The 17,594-nt window shown below is 37.6% G+C and overlaps 1 protein-coding gene across 1 annotated transcript; it reads right to left on the bottom strand.

The window, feature by feature from the left end:
- Positions 1-101: 101 nt before the first annotated feature.
- On the bottom strand, positions 102-17,594 carry LOC107563343 (cytosolic 5'-nucleotidase 3-like). Its single transcript, XM_016248195.1, has 9 exons — positions 17,445-17,594; positions 15,205-15,303; positions 9,474-9,543; positions 8,979-9,025; positions 8,478-8,563; positions 4,043-4,132; positions 3,798-3,960; positions 324-524; positions 102-247 (listed from the first exon to the last, which is right to left on the bottom strand). Exons 1-9 carry the CDS (start codon positions 17,445-17,447, stop codon positions 140-142), a joined length of 867 nt encoding a protein of 288 aa, XP_016103681.1. The 5' UTR covers positions 17,448-17,594; the 3' UTR covers positions 102-139.

Here is a 17,594-nt window from a genome sequence, read left to right as displayed (position 1 = left end):
CAAATATAGACAATCCAGATAATGGTACAATATGAACATGTAGAAGTCGTCAAGGTAGAAAAACAACAGAATGATATTTCAACCCACAGAAAATAAAATCACTGTGTCCATCCTTATCTTGGAGATCTTAGGTCTAAGTTCATTGTCCTGTAATGTATCGTAAGATCTCATTAGGAACATCCATGGTTTCATCTTTCTCCAAAATTATATCATAGGAGTTTAAGTACGACTGTCTCCTCTCATCCACCTAGGGTAAAAACAAACATTCATTAGTGTTTCTTTCCTTTTTTTCATGTGCTGTCCTGCTTTTACTGTGGATTTACCTTATCATTGAGGTATCCGATCTTCAGGATGTTTTGTAAGTCCATGACTCCATCAGCCATGTTGAGATCCCCAAGAGAGTCTCCGAGCAGGAGGACATTACAGCGGCTCTGGAGATCCTTGAAGTGTTCGGTATTGAGCAGAGCTCCTTCCCGTTTGTTGTAGATGTGAATCAGCTCTCCTTTAAATGCCTGCAAAACACCCTGTTACAAGCACAAAAAGAGGCTCAAGTATACCGTAGAACTGTGTACTTAGATTTACATTACATTTACATTTAATCATTTAAGCAGATGCTTTTATCCAAAGCGACTTGCAAATGAGGACAATGGAAGCAATAAAACTCAACAAAAGAGCAATGATATGCAAGTGCTTTAACAAGTCTCAGTTAGCTTAACGCAGCAAGATTAAAAAAAAAATATAACATAACATATAACAAATAAAAAGAAAACAGATAGAATAGAAAATAGAGCAAGCTAGTGTTAGAGGCCTTTTTTGCTTTTTGTTAATTGTATACTAAATAAAAGTAAACAAATAGATATAATACAAAAAGAATAGAGAAACTAGTGTTAGTTAGTTTTTTTTTTTTTTTTTAAGAAAACAAGCAGTTAGTAAATGAATAGAGTGCAAGTCTAAAAGGGGCAAGTTTTTTAAAGAATAGAATAGAGACAGAGTTAGAGGGTCAAATAAAGATGGAAGAGATGTGTTTTTAGCTGATTCTTGAAGATGGCTATGGACTCAGCTGCTCGGATTGAGTTGGCCAGGTCATTCCACCAAGAGAGAACAGTTAATGAAAAAGAATGTGAAAATGATTTTGTGCCTCTTTGAGATGAACAATAAAGCGCCGTTCACTTGCAGAACACAAGCTTCTAGAGGCACATAAGTCTCAAGTAATGAATTTAGGTAAATGGGTGCAGAGCCAGTGGTGGTTATGTAGACAAACATTAATGCAATTAATGCAAACATTAATGCCTTGAATTTTATTCGAGCAGCTATTGGTAGCCAGTGCAGTGCAGCCAGTACCAACCAGGTCTTCAGAACTGCTGCTGTTCAAGTCAAAATGAAACGTGTCGCAATACAGGTGCATCTCAATAAATTAGAATGTCGTGGAAAAGTTAAAGCAAAAGGAGCCTTTACCAAGTATTGAGTACATGTACAGTAAATTAACATACTTTCCAGAAGGCCAACAATTCACTAAAAATGTTTTTTTTATTGGTCTTATGAAGTATTCTAATTTGTTGAGATAGTGAGAATTGGTGGGTTTTTGTTAAATGTGAGCCAAACAGGAGTTTCACAATTTGAGTTGAATTACTGAAATAAATGAATATATATAATTCCGACTGGATTCGTCTGAAAGAAGAAAGTCATATACACCTAGGATGCCTCGAGGGAAAAACACAAGCTAATTAAAATTTTTGGGTGAACTAACCCTTTAAGACACTATGGGGAAAAAGTCATTTTTTCTCCTGAACTGAAGCCTTTTTCAATCACGCTGTGTAACTGCACGGCCATCGGTTCGTGCAGTGCATTTTAAAGACGAACCAATGGCTCGGCAGCGGTGCTGCACGAACCTATGGCCACGAAGCCCACCAGAATGGGCGGGGCCATCTGGCTATATAAGCGGCAGCTTCGCCACAGGATTCAGATTTCTTCCCCTTCAGTGACGACGACGTTCTTCGCGATCTTCGCTGACTGAAGAGCCTGCTCGCCGTTGACACGTCTCGCAATGGAACACTGCTCATCTGCTCGGCTGATTCGCCGCCTTTAGCAATGCGCAGCAGTGATGCCAGCTTCCCCTGCCGCCATCCGGCGAGCCCTATCAGAGCAAATTTCTAAAGAGCAAATTTTCGCCGCGTTGATGCAAATGCTGCGCTGTCATTGCGGTACGTGCGGGGCTCCCCTGCGTGCCGATGACAGCCATCGTGAGTGCGTTTCCTGCCTGGGGAAATCCCACGCGGAATCCATGCTCACTGAGACGGATTGCTCCCATTGTGATAGCATGAGTCTTGCCTCTCTGCGCTCGTGGATAGCTTTCTTTTCAGAAAGCGACACCGGCCCTCGCGCCCTCCCGTTTTCTTCCTCCCAGGAACCTGTGAGGAAAAAACAGCGGGGCAGAGGATCACAGCGCTCAGATGCGAGCGAGCTTACGTCGGCTCAGGTCCCGCGTACCTCGCTCTCTCCACACAGAGAGGCTTCCCCCGTCCTCTTCGCCCAGCCTGACCAGCGTCCCTCTGCCAGCGTGAGCGATCTGGTCTCGTTCGGTGGGATAATCTGCAGTAACGTGGTAAATGCTAAAATGTGGGGTTTTAATAATGTTAGCGTTCTGCCACTTGGAATTTTAAGATGTAGAATAGTAAACACCTGTTTGTATTGAATAAAAGTTTTTGCGTGGCAGTCATATATTTTTTTATTTTCGTTTGCAATGTCCAAGAACAGCTTCACATTTAAATTTTGTCTTTAATCAGATGAGAATATGGCTATTAAATACACTATTTGTGTAATATTAATGATTTAGTTTTTTTTTTTTTAAGACAGAATTTTGTGGAAAAAATTAAAAGGGGACAAAGTCAGGCACCGTATCAATACATTCAAGGTTTCTTCAAGAAGAAACCATGTCAAAGACAGGTAGATACAGTGCAGTGCAGGTCAGAGCCAATCCACCAGGCAGGGTAAAATTGGCCAGCAAATGATCAGCCCTGAACCTGGCAGCACAGGTCAGAGCCAGCCAGAGAGGGTCAGTGAGGACTACACCAGCAGCCATCTATCTGCAGCAACAGGTGAAAGTCAGAACATGAGCAATTTTTACAAAAAAGTTCACAAGTCACACACACACAGCCTGTTTGAAGAAGTTGAGAACAATTATTGTCTGTTCAGTGATTTTTATTTATAAAAAGAGAGATGAGTTGTCCAGGCACTTGTGCAGTGCCATTTTTATGTAATTTCACTTGTGTTGGGGCACATGACTTTTCCCATGGGCCCCCCTGACTGGTTCTTGGTCCCCCCTGTGTCACCCCATTAAAAAAATCCTAGAATCGCCCCTGCTTCCTGGCTGAAAAACTGTGCTAATTAGCAAATACAGGTGATTGGAACAAAATACTTTCTGAACCTGGAATTTCCACCTCTGCAGGTCAGCTATGACCTGAAGAAGAAGTTAAAATGCATGTGCCCTGTGTTTATCAGTATCCTTATGTGCACTGGGTAAAAAAGAAAAACTAAATGAAGTAAAAATTAATTTGGCTGATAATTATTTTTATTTTTTTAACAAACGTCAAATCCATTAATTAAGCTTTCATTTTCATTTGTGGTATTTGTGGTCTCACAAATATTTAGGTCTGTAAACATAAATGACTATTCAATATCAGAAATTAAGCAGCCAAAATAGAAATTAAAACTAAACAAGAAATGTATTGAAAATCATTTGATCCATATCAGTGAATTATTTTGACAAACACGTGACAGATGTTTATAAAGAAACTTACAGACTCGTCAAAGTCCATGTAATTGGAGAAGACTTTAACATTAGGATGGAACACACCAGCTTGTCTGATCACTTCCTCTAACACATCCCCAATTCCAGCAGAGAAGATCAGCAGAGGAACAGACAACTGATGGAGATGATCAAAGAACTGTTGGTAGCCATCCCTGACAAACACATTATCAAACCATCATTATTAGTGATATCATCACCCACTACAGTACAAATTAGTTTTGTTAATGATCCTACCTCAGCATGGCTTCAGACTCTCTCACAACTAGAGCCAAGTGATCCTTAATGATCTTCTGCTGCACAAGAAGCTCATGAGCTTTAGTCCACCTGCGCGCACACACACACACACACACACACACACACACACACACACACACACACACACACACACACAAACACAATGAATTAAACACCACTCGCAATTGGATAAAAAACAAACATGAGCTTTAGTCCACCTGCGCGCACACACACACACACACACACACACACACACACACACACACACACACACACCTAAGTACAATGAATTAATGACAACTTGCAATTGGTGTAAAAACAAATAGGCAAAAAATAAAGATAAAACTACATTTTACTGGAAAAAGTACAACAACAACAAAAAAACAAAAGGCAAATGTTTCAGGTCAGAGTGTAAAGAGTGTTTTTTTGCTTAATTCAACCTTATAGTGTATGGGCCTTTCTTGGCTATTTTGGATTACTACACACCTAACCTGTTTGGGCGCCCTCTAATTATCACGGAAATCTGGCTCTTGAATAAAGTGCAGATTCAGTTCTCCTGCTCCACACACACACCATTTACCGTGGGGAAGACCAGAGGTGGTGTCTGCATGTACGTCAACAATAGATGGTGTGGGGAAGTGTGCGGTGTTGGAAAGTACTTTTCTTCAGACATTACATTTTTGATGGAGAAGTGCAGTTTTTATTTACCAAAACAGTTCAGCACTGTGTTCCTGCTGGCTGAGACCGATCATGTGACTGCACTGGGGATTGTGCACAGAGTCATCAGCATACAGATGCTGTGTTTGTCGTGGCTGGTAGGGCTGCCCTTGACTAAAGATTTTTCTGGTCGAAAAATGTGTCAACTAATCGCACGTTTATTAATAAACCATTTAAATAATAATAAGCCTTTAATTGCCTACATAGCCTATTAAGCACTCAAACGCCCACATAAAGCTTGCCACAGCACACCAGCAGAAGTAATGATTATGAATGTGTCAGAGAAAAACAGTAAGATAAGTAACATTTTAATAATTTGATAAACTAGTGCTTTCTTTAGCACTAGTTTAGTGCTAAAGAACTAGTGCTTTCTTTAATAATTTCACCATCAGCAATGCATCTGCCTAAAGCTGGTCGCACACTAGAGGATTTTAAGGCCGATTTCCACCCCCTAACGATCGGGGGAAGTAGCCCGATTCACGGCTTGTCGCAAATGATTTTTTGTCCCAAAAATCCTCTATTGTGTGGTTTCATTACGATTATTTATCTGCTCCTGATTGAGACGGAGCGTCCCCAAACTCAAATCGTAAATATCAAACATGTTTGATATTTAGGACTCTTGATCGGGCTGCCTCTGACGCGATAGCCAATGAGATCGAGCAAGCGTTGCCTACCGGATGTTGCGTGCTTCTATAGATGAAACGCGGCAGCTACAAACATGTCATGTCAGCAGAATACATCACCCATATTCTTTGTTTTTCACTGTGTAACAGAACGCGCGCCGGGAGAGCCAGCTGACTAAGTTGATTGTCCTCTATTTGTTTATCTTCTCTAGTCACGTTTGATCTCGCAAGTCTCTGTGAGATCTCGTGTCACTGTGAAATCGTCCCTACAGTCATCAAGTGTGTGGTCTCGCGGTCTGGTTGAATCATCTAGTGTTGTGTGTTCAGAGGATTATAAGGCTAAAAATCGGTTGAAACTGTCTTCATGTTTGTGGTCTCCCGTGGTTTTAAAATCGGTTAATATTTGAAAATAGTCTAGTCTGCAGCCAGCTTTAATGGTTTCCATGCCTTAAATTATTGGTATCGGTATCGGGCCCGATACTGAGCTCCTGTACTCGTACTCGTTAAAATGTTTTTAACGGTATGTATTCTGTACATACCAAACGCCGATACCACACAGCATGTGATAAGCGCCATATTCAGACAAAGAAACACCGACAACAGAACAACAGACAGCAGAATGGAGTTAAGGATGTCTACTAAGAAGTATATGTATGCAATGAATATAACGTTAAACATTCAGTATTAACGCCTGTATAGCTGATGTGCGCGAGCTGATAAACAAAGCACGCTAAGTGGATTGAGCGCGCGGCAGCGCCGATGCGCGAGCTTGTCGAGTGGATATATCTTTCTCACAGACCTCACTGGAAAGTCTGTAGTTTGGTCGGATATGTCAAAAACAAGTAAGTAAAACAATGCACTTTACTTAACGGTAGGGAGAGGGAGAGAGAATTATTCAGACCAGATATTATTTTTTTTATTTTTTTTTACTAGTGGGTCACTATAGTTAATTTATGCAAGTGAGGATTGCAAAATAAAGTAAACTGTGACAAATCATACCCAAAAATTATTCATACAGTGGACTACCAGTAAAATGTATACAAATTTGGGACCAAAAATTATTCAGACAGAATCTGGGAAAAAACATTGTAGGTCAGGTTTGTATGAAGCTGGATGACAGCATGCCCAGGAGACTACAGGCTGTCATTAAGGCTAAGGGTTGCCCGACTAAGTATTGATAGTTGTGTAAATACTGTCATACTAACAGCTGTTTTACATACCTTTCTATCAAAGTTATGTAACATTATCAAGCTGAATTTGTTCTGACACAGTTTAACTCTGAGTTCTTGTCATATTTTATTACCATTTTCTAAACTATAGCGAATAAACTGTGATAATGTGAGAAATGTTGAAGGTGTCTGAATAAATTTAGGCTTGACTGTATCTATTTGATAAATGAAGTTAACCAACTAACATTATACATACTCTTTTGGTTTCTGTACCCAATATTAACATTTTTTACAAATGCAATAAAAATATTGGTATCAGTACTTGGTATCGGCAAGTACCAAAAATAAAAGTATCGGATTTCGGGTGAGTACTGGAAAAAGTGCATCCCTACTTAAAATGCATTATATAAAAACAATGAGGCAATAAAGATTAGTTAATTCATAATTATCATATGATTTCTTGGAATAACACTGTTAAAATACATAATGTAATAAAAAATATACAATTTATGTACAATACATTACATATTGTTACAAATGCCTGCAAAGGGCACTAAATGTCTGTTAAATGCTGTTGTAACACTTACAGGACGATCGAATCCTTGTTTAATATTGACCAAACATTGAATTCAAATATCCACTTTAATTTTTGGCCACCTTTTTGCGATAGAAATGCTACACCCTCTATAATTTCTTCAACAAAAACAAGTGGACATCACAATCCTTACAAAAATTAACCATGGTTTTATCATAGTAAAACTGCTTAATTTTCTTTTATGTGATTTCTGAATGCTTGAGACTATAAAATCAATCAGACAACTGTATTAATAAAATTATAGCCATATGTAGCCTAACAGTCTAGAGCTATAATTGTAATTTATAAATAATACAATTTATTTAATTTACTTTTATATTTTATTAAAAGTTCTATTTTGACCTCTATAGTAGGTGTTTTTTCCCCCATAATATTTGAGGGAGGGGGTACAACAATACAATTCTGCTTAGGGCATTAGTAAGCAAATGTATTTCTTAAGAAGGCTAAGGAAATTTGGCATGAAAACCAAAATCCTCAGCAACTTTTACAGATGTACAATTGAAAGTGTGACCACTAGTTGAATCACAGTGTGGTATGGAAGCTGCACTGTTCAAGACAGGAAAGCTCTCCAGCGTGTAATAAAAATGGCACAGTTAATTTGTGGAGAAGCCTTGCCATCACTTCAGGATATTTACAGCACCAGGGTCATCAGGAGGGCCCACAACATCATCAGTGACAATACACATCCACAACACAGTCTCTTCACACTTCTGCCATCTGAGAAATGGTAGGAGTATAAAATCAAGGACAAAAAGACTTACAAACCATTTTTATCCACAAGGCATCAGACTCCTGAACAACCCTTCAAATATTATCTCACCTCCCATTATACTAACTTGTTCGTTGCATAACGTATATTTGTATTTGTATACATTTGTGTATTTTTGTATAGTTTTTTTATATTCTATATTGTATATTTTTGTATATTTTGTGAAAGGGAGCCTTGCAAAGTAAGAATTTCATTGTGTGGTTTAAACCATGGTGTTTTTGGTTCCCTCTATTATATTTCCCGTTATATATTTTTTATAGCCAACTAACATGATATATTTCAGTAAGTGGTCTGTATCTTTCAACACCCCTTATGATGTTCATTCATGTTGATTTCAGCTCTGATCATCGGTGGTTTTAAACAATCGGTTAATGGTGCAAATAACTGCTTTTATCAGCTGATACCGATTATTGGCCGATATTTTGGTGCATTCCTACATACACTTTCAACCCGTATAACAAACAATGGTCAGACTTGGACCCTCACAGGAATCACATGCGCCATAGGCTCACCTTCCGTTTGTTGTTGAGAGATAAGTTGTGCAATGAGAGATGTATCTCACCATTCAACCATGAGCGGCAACTTCTCTTCTACTGAGCGTGTGGAATCAATCTCAATAGGGTAGTAAGTGTCCAGAAGATTCTTCAGCTGCAGAAAAACAATCCTCAAAAATGTCACTGGTCATAAAAAAGAAATCTATACAGTGCTAAGTTAAGGTAAGATATGTCTGTAAAACCTGCACACAGAATATATTATCAGTGTTTGTGATAAAACAGCATTTAAGACAACTAGGGATTGCATGAAACTTCTGCTTCAGAAAATAAATGAACAGGAAAAAAAACAGACAAGATAACAGAAGTATGATCTGTAGTTTTCACAAAAGCCCTGGAACTGACAAATAAACAGGGATATTTTGGTACAGGTAACAGAAAAAATAACACACATTGTTCGTTTACTCAAAGTGGTTGAAAATCTGTGAACATCTATAGTTGCACAGAGAGTTCTGAGTCTAAACTAAATGTAAGCTTAAAATATTCATTAGGGAAAACACTTGCTTTCTCACCTTGGCTTTGCAGTCTTCACTGATCAGTTTGCTGTTGTCCAGAATATCTGAAAGCATACAATTTATTACTCATTTTAACAACACAAGAGAAAGCACACAAGATAAACTCTTCTGACACCGATTCATTTTCTGCAGGTTATTTACAGCTTTCAGTGTTCAACGGCATTAATTTTAGGTCAGATTTAGATATTTATGTTAATAGACAAAACTCGTTAACTCTTACAACCTTAATCTAGCATTCTGTGCTTTTGTACACATTTTCAAAATCAACTAAACGAAAACATATGATTAAAGACACCTGTCTGAATGTCTATGGATGTAAAGATTTTAAATGATTGAATTTAAAGATGCAGCATTACACAGATAGTTTTACTGTGCAAAGAGCTAAACACCCAGCATGCTGTCAACAAAAAAAAACTACTTAACCTCACTAATTGATTGGTGAACAACTAGCTCAGCAAAACTAAAGGCAATATTAGTGATTGTTGCACTTACTATGGGATGTAGGACAGCGTTTGCCATTGTAGGCGAACATGGTGAGAGTCATATCAAAATCTGAGATTACCTACAACATAAACAACAAAAATCCATCAAATACCCAAGTCATTACATGAGAACATCCAAGCCTTATATTCAAAAGAAAATACACAAAAAACATCTAATATCTACATTGTGAGAAATCAGTTCAAACTCGAAAATTATACCACGTTTTACTGTCTTTACACAGTAAAGTTGAAGTAGTTTACACTAAATTCATATTCATTCAATTAGAGTAAAAACCACATTTAAACTTTCACTTAATTAAAAATGTAGCAGTAATACAGGCTGGAACCTGTAGCATGTTGATACAATCCAACAGCATACTTTTAGTAGTCTGAAAATCTAACAATTCTGACAATATACACTAATGCTCAAGTCTCTGGAAAGTGGTTTGGGTTAGTGATATTTATGTTCCACATGGTTTGATGAGCAGTCTAGTGGTGGTGATGTCTTCCACTGGTTGTGCTAGGTAAAAGCACAGTGGGAAAAGAGCCAGAACAGCAAGAAGCCAACAGGACACGAAGCACAGTGGGATACTGATCTCCTGATGCACCAAGAAGCAACGGGAACACACAGATGAGGCCCTGAAGTGGGTGCAACAGATTCTTAAGTCTGGAGCTGTTAATATCCCTTTCCTTATGGAGGCCTCTTGTGAAAACTACAGCTTGTACTTCCACATTTTTGTATACCCGCTCACAGTGTGCACAGTGCACAATGGGTTTTGAACTTTTTTGGGGGGGGCATAGCCCTTTTTTGTTTTCTCTAGTCATGGTTGGTTAAAACTGATTCAACAGCAATACCAACACTGTGTCTACACAGGATGCAACCGTTAAAAGATGGACATGACAAAGCGACTGCTGCAAACCCAGTGGTCCTTTGTCAGAAGTGGCGTACTTCATACATAGAGCTGTGGGGGATTTGTTGTCATGCTGCATCCAGTGTAAATGGGCTCTATGGTCTTCAGTTACATTGAGCCGCTCATGTCCGGTGTAAGCAGAGTGAAAATGTAACAACTGCAAATGTTTTTCATTGCACGTTTTTACAATTAACAGAGCTATATATATATAATTCACAGACCTGTATTATTAGCAATACTGCTGGCTGTTATGTAAACTGCAGCCATCAGCTTATTACCTGAATGTGATTCGGTGCCCCAGTATATTCACGGAGAAGTGATTTTTTGCTCTTTGCTTAAAAGTAGTCTGGTCATAATGATGTGGATATGTTTGTATCAGTTTTGCAATTCACCGGCATCAAATCAACAGATGAGTAATTAAAATTAAATTTGACCATACAGTGTATTTGACTACATAGATCTGACTATGTGAGACTTTAGTTTAAAGGGGTCATGAACTGAAAAACCAAAAATTCCCTTGATCTTTTGACATACAGTATAAGAGGTCACTGTACTCTTTAAGAGAGCAGTCCATTGTAGGGCTGAAACGATTAGTCGACATTATCAACAACATCGACAATAAAGAATTTAAACTTTTTTTTTTTTGTCGAATAGTCATTTGATCTCATTTGACCTACTTATACTATGCCCTTAAAATATTTACTCTTTTGGTGAAGAAAACGTACACACTTTTGAGTGTGTAATAGAAGAGTAGGCCAGCTTTGGGACATATTATTATGTCATAGTTACACTCTGTCACTGCAAATTGGCCTGTCAATCATCTTGTCACAGATAACATCCTCCACATTTGATTTAATATAACTTCCTACCGTATTGGAAAAGTAGTAGCATCTGCTTGACCATACAGTGTATTTGACTACATAGATCTGACTATGTGAGACTTTAGTTTAAAGGGGTCATGAACTGAAAAACCAAAAATTCCCTTGATCTTTTGACATACAGTATAAGAGGTCACTGTACTCTTTAAGAGAGCAGTCCATTGTAGGGCTGAAACGATTAGTCGACATTATCAACAACATCGACAATAAAGAATTTAAACTTTTTTTTTTTTGTCGAATAGTCATTTGATCTCATTTGACCTACTTATACTATGCCCTTAAAATATTTACTCTTTTGGTGAAGAAAACGTACACACTTTTGAGTGTGTAATAGAAGAGTAGGCCAGCTTTGGGACATATTATTATGTCATAGTTACACGCACTCTGTCACTGCAAATTGGCCTGTCAATCATCTTGTCACAGATAACATCCTCCACATTTGATTTAATATAACTTCCTACCGTATTGGAGAAGTAGTAGCATCTGCCAGCCATGGATCTTTATGCGGAGAGCTCATATTTTTTGCATAATGTGTTTAAAAGTTAATGGCCAAACGGATGTTTATATAAAGTTCACATTGTTTTTGCAGATGAAATATGACACAGATAACATTAAATAAATATTTTTTAAATGCTGATTATTAGTAACTCGACCCCATTTATCTAAACCTCTCTACTTACAGTAACTGGGGACTTGGGGAAGTCGTGGCCTAATGGTTAGAGAGTCGGACTCATAACCCAAAGGTTGTGGGTTTGAGTCTCGTACCGGCAGGAATTGTAGGTGGGGGGAGTGAATGTACAGCGCTCTCTCCCACCTTCAATATCACGACTGAGGTGCCCTTGAGCAAGGCACCGAACCCCCAACTGCTCCCTGGGCGCCGCAGCATAAATGGCTGCCCACTGCTCCGGGTGTGTGTTCACGTTTTGTGTGTGTTCACTGCTGTGTGTGCACTTTGGATGGGTAAATGCAGAGCACTAATTCCGAGTATGGGTCACCATACTTGGCCACATGTCACATGTCACGTCACTTGTGCACATCCGCCATGTTTGTAGTTTTTTTAACGCTTTTTATCTGTGTATGTGGTTCTGAACTGAATCTGTCACTGAAGCACAATGGATCATGGGCAGTATTAGCCTTTAGAGGGTGAACGGATTCACACTTCAGAAATCTACCTGAAATAGTAGACCATCCGGGGACTTCTGGCATACCCTTTCAACATGCTATGCTTCGGGACACACTTATTCTGCTCTCACATACTATTTAGGATGGATAGTGTGAACATTGGGACGTGGGACCCGAGTGTAAATGCAGCCGAACCAGACACTGCTGTGTTTCCTCTCAATAATGAAATAAATACACAACAAAAATGACAGCGGTGAGAAAACAGCAGTTAAGAAAAGCATCCAATCATAGCAATGTGGATATGTTTACATGAGCTCTGCAATTGGCACTCCAGGCACGTCACGTTTCTTTATATAGCGCTTTATACAACATGAAATGTTTAACATGAAAAAAGTGTCAGTGATACTTTCAGTTAGAATTACAACTTGATTTTCTGTTATAAAGCAGCTATCCATTGTGGAGCAAACTAATGGTAAAATATTTTATTAGTAAATGCAAAGATAAAGAAGAAAAACAAAAAACATGATTACATTAGAGTAATAGTTTGATTTGCATAGATTAAAGCTTAATCTAGCTCAAGACAGTTTATTATAACACTATAAGGTGTTTTAAGAGAGCTAAAGTTTTGAATAAAATTTCTTATCACTTACTATTATTTTGTTCCATATGACTTACAAAATAAGTTGTAAGGCAGAATGATGACCTGCCTTTTCATACAGTTCAATTAGTTGATTAATCTTTGTAATGTTTAGATGAATTGATGATCAAAATAATCATTTGTTGCAGCCTAGTCCATGGCCACTCACCACGGAATTTGACTGAACTTCAGCAATTCTGCAAGGTGTGAGCTAGTACAGACATATTAAATCAGGGGACTGATGTGATCTTTTCTGACCCTGTTATTCTAGTTTTTCAGTAGTTTTTTTTCTCTCTCAGAACTGTTGGTTTCTTTCATTACTTTGATCTTGTAATTTGAAAAATTGGTAAAGCTGGAAAGTCTTTCGAAGGGGTATGATGATTTTCTATAGGCACTGTAGTTTTTAAATGGGAATAAGGGACATAGAGACCAGCCAGAACAGCTTGAATTCATTGAAAGAACACAAATGTCTCAGTGATTTCGTTTGAAGCCAGATGAAACAGCACTAACGCTCTCAAAAGCACTGACAAACAAGAGAAACACTGTTTCACGAACAATCCCGTTAGAAGGCTTATATGGATTTACCATTTACTGTAGTAATGCTGCTAACTGCATAATTTTATTGTGGCATATACATATGGAATTTTATTATATTATTAATGTAGACATGTATTAAAGGAGTAATGGTTGTTATTAAGTTCTAACATTTGTGCATTTAAATTTATACTAAATATATTTAGGTTGCTGTTTTTCATACAAATACCATAGAAACCATATAGTTACACTTTACCATGATAGTGAGGTGCTATATATGGTTTTACCTTTGGTTATCATGATCTAATTGTGTGATAACATAGGATCAATTTTAAGTACAGTTCATATAAAAATGTTACCCTATAAATATGAGGTTGTTACAATTTTTACAGATTTTTGTTAATGAACAAATTTACATCTGCATCGTGTCATCAGAGTCAGGCAACACAAACCTGTTTTATGATTTGAAACAGTATCACTGACTGGAGCATGCAGAAACTAAGAAATTAATTTCTCTATTACTAATTTGTTAAGGAAAAAAAGACTGAGAAAGGATTTTACTTAAGTTTACACATGCATATTTTGATGTAGAAAAATATTTTATTATTACAAATGTTTAGGATCTTTAGGATACCTCAAATGTTCAACCTGTTTGGCACGTGTTTATCATGTTTTGACAAAAATAAAAAGTAAGTTTAAAGTAGTTTAACACAACACTTAACTGTCTGGTTTCCACAACTTTCAAAAAATCTGCCTTTATCTTCAAAGAAATAAAGATCTGACATTTTTCGTGATAATTATCTTTATCAACTGAATTTTTTGGCCATATCCTATGCACTTTACTGTCATTTGCATTTATGTGCAAAAAATGCATTAACATAATTTCAGTAATATCTATCATTATTTGTTTCTGTTCAATTTTATTATTGATTCCATATTTTGATGAATATTTGAAAATGAATATTTCATCTGTCATACTGCCATCTAGTGGTTATTCAATTCATGCAGTGTGCAGTCCAGAGGACATGGGCTCATATATGGTCCATCATTTTCTTTTACACTTTTCCTGAGATTCTGTTCACCTGTAAGCAATATAGAGTTCATAGCTTTCACTTCAAGTACACTTTTATTCAACAAAGCATGGAAATCAATGTAGAAAAATGTTATAAAGAGAAATGCCTAACTGACCTGCCTTCAAATTATATCTCATTTGTGATCACTGTTGTGCAAACTGCATTTATGTATGCTTTTATGCATTTATGCGAAAGGAAGGAAAATGAAAATAATTGAACTTCTTTTAAATTAAATGAAAGAACAGCTATGCCTTGATACATTTATTGGAGACCCATTTCCAAAGTTATCTTTGCAGAGAAACACATTAAAAGACAATTTAAGGCCCTAACCCCAGCAAAACTGTCCCAGGTGTACTCGTGGCCCGGATGGGTTGGATTTGTCCTGGGGCCCGTTCTTCGTACCTCGCTTAATACATCTGCGATGATTTGAATTGAGTGTTGTAGGTTTGTGTTTTGCTGGAAGACCCTCAACTCTCCCAATTTTCTGCTACTTTACATACCCATTTCTTGAGGATTTTTTTTTCAAATCTGAGGCGTGAATGACAAGTGCTAAAACAGGCTTGACACTTTCAGGAGAAATCATTACCTGTAGTGTGCTAGGTCCAGCATTTCTCATGGATGTTAATATCTGCTCCACCCTCTTGGGGTCCCTCATGCTCACTGAACTTTTTGATAACACAGGAATCTGAGAAAAAAACAACAAAAAAACACATCAAGCCATCTATGAATGTTTTACTCCAAGTTTAATGTGTTTTACAAGTATACAGTACAGAGGCGAGTCGTTTTATTGTTGTTAAAGAATAAAATAAATTTGCAGGTTTCGTTTTCTACAATGGTTTTTAGGTAAATATCATTTTGTTTTTAGTCCTATAAAATATCCCGTTGCTATTTCAGTGTGAGAAGTCGTCAAGTCACCCTTATACAATACAGATTGTGTCAGAGCAGCTTTAGCGTTAAACAGGAAAAACGTGTGATAATAATAATGCAGGGGGACAATATAGAAAACAGTCAGTTTTTCAGCTAAAGCCGGTTCATTGATGATTCAGTGATGTCATCCAGCTCAGTTCAGTCCTCTTCAAATAGTGTCTGTGCTGTCAAGTCAACAATACTGGCAGAAATGAAGTGCCCCCAAGCAAAACCAGACCTTTTGCAAACCTGTTCGTCAAATTAGATCAAAAGTATGATTTATTCAACATAATTAGTTTAACTAGTTTAATTTTAAACAGGAGAAAAATAAAAATAAATCTCAGATAGACACAGTAAATGTTAATCAGTGGCGGAGCCAGAACCCTGACATCTGATCGGCCACCCCAAATTTTGATATGATACTATTTGATGTTCTTTGTTTAATTGCACTGAAAGAAGCGTTTATTTTAGCCTTGAACTCAAGGATGTGACACGTCTGGTGTTCTGCATCATGCTTGATCTCGTCTGTTTCCAGCCGCTCGTGCCACACGTTCATTTTCTTACGGAGTGAAAAACATCGCAGAGCAGAGAGGACACACGCGAATTTCAAATGATAAATCCAGTTTTGGAGCTCTTTATTGGCGTGACGGTCCACATGCGCCCTCCCGCATTGCCTCAGTTCAAGCGAAGCAGGAGGGCATTATATAATTAGCATGAAATAAACATAGAATGCACATCCCATCCATGTTAAAAGATACACTACAACTTAATGTATAGCGTCTCATGTAATCACTCAAAAATCGCATTAAGACAGCAGCTATAAAACATGGTCACATAACTGCAGAATCCATTCAGTGCCCATAAACTACCGAGAAAAATGTGTACTAGACAGAATTTAGCAAAAATTATGTTTATTATATTTACTCATATAATTGCTTTTTATTATAATTAATGATGTAAAAATATAACGTTATTATAATTTTTTTTTATAATATTTGCATACAAATCAGCTGTTACTTTTAACCTCAACAATAGGGTTCCCTGTATTGTTTAGTTTAGAAAAACGGAGAAAAAAATGACATACTTAATCGCAAGCTTGTCAATTATTCCTGAATAATTCTCACTCCAGGCTGAACTCAAAAGTTGTCAGCCCTGTTTGAAGTAAGTTGAAGTTTTAGGTTTCCTGAACAGCATTTATAAACTTCACTGTAGCCTACAAGGTAGTGTAAGATATTTTGCTCCAACCACTGGTTAGATAAGAGAAATAAGTTAAGGCTGATGATACACGGGGCAACTTTTTGAGCAATGTTGCCATCAACGGGCAACCAGGTGAGACACAGGGCCCACGGCCGATCTAAAATATCCAGATAGAAATATGTTACCTATTCTTAATAGGAAAGCGCCCAAGCAAAATTCCCCCGTGTATAATCAGCCTAACATGTGAAGTTACGGTATGTTGAACTAATGTGGGGTAATATGAAGTATGCAATCATAGGATTTATTCACGCTTTTTTATGCCAGGTTGGGGTGATACACTGATCTTCTGTCATGGTCTGCGGACCCCCTGCATTAGCCTTGACCACCCCTCTATCGTCAGACATAGACCACTCAGTAATATTACACTGGGGCTCATGTTGTTCATAAATGGCACATTAATCACAGAACCAATGAAAACTTCAGGTGGTCACATACTCGTAACTTGCTGATATTCTCTTGAGGAAGGCTTTAGTGAATACAGGCAAACCGCAAAGCAGCACGACTGCTGTAAATGAAGTTATTAGGGCAATTAATGACTCAGCAGGTTATGAATTATACCAGTTTCTCCCGTAAATAGTGACTTATAGCGTACAGCGTCAAATATTCGTGATTGACAAAAACAGTGCAAACTGTAATTGTGTCAGTAATGCTGTAGAAACTTACCATGTTAAGACCCGAAGTGATCTTGATTATAAATTAAAAAAGACTATATAAAACTCAATCTCTTAAAACTACTAAAATAACATTAGATATTTTACGTGTAGGCGCTGCTCGTTTTCGTTTTCTTCTTCTTCTTCTGTTCTTTTTAATGGC

Source organism: Sinocyclocheilus grahami, unplaced genomic scaffold, assembly GCF_001515645.1.
Source record: "Sinocyclocheilus grahami isolate Dianchi unplaced genomic scaffold, SAMN03320097.WGS_v1.1 scaffold869.1, whole genome shotgun sequence".
NCBI lineage: Eukaryota > Metazoa > Chordata > Actinopteri > Cypriniformes > Cyprinidae > Sinocyclocheilus > Sinocyclocheilus grahami.
Note: the sequence above shows the minus strand (reverse complement) of the source record. Positions and strands in the feature narration are given on the sequence as shown.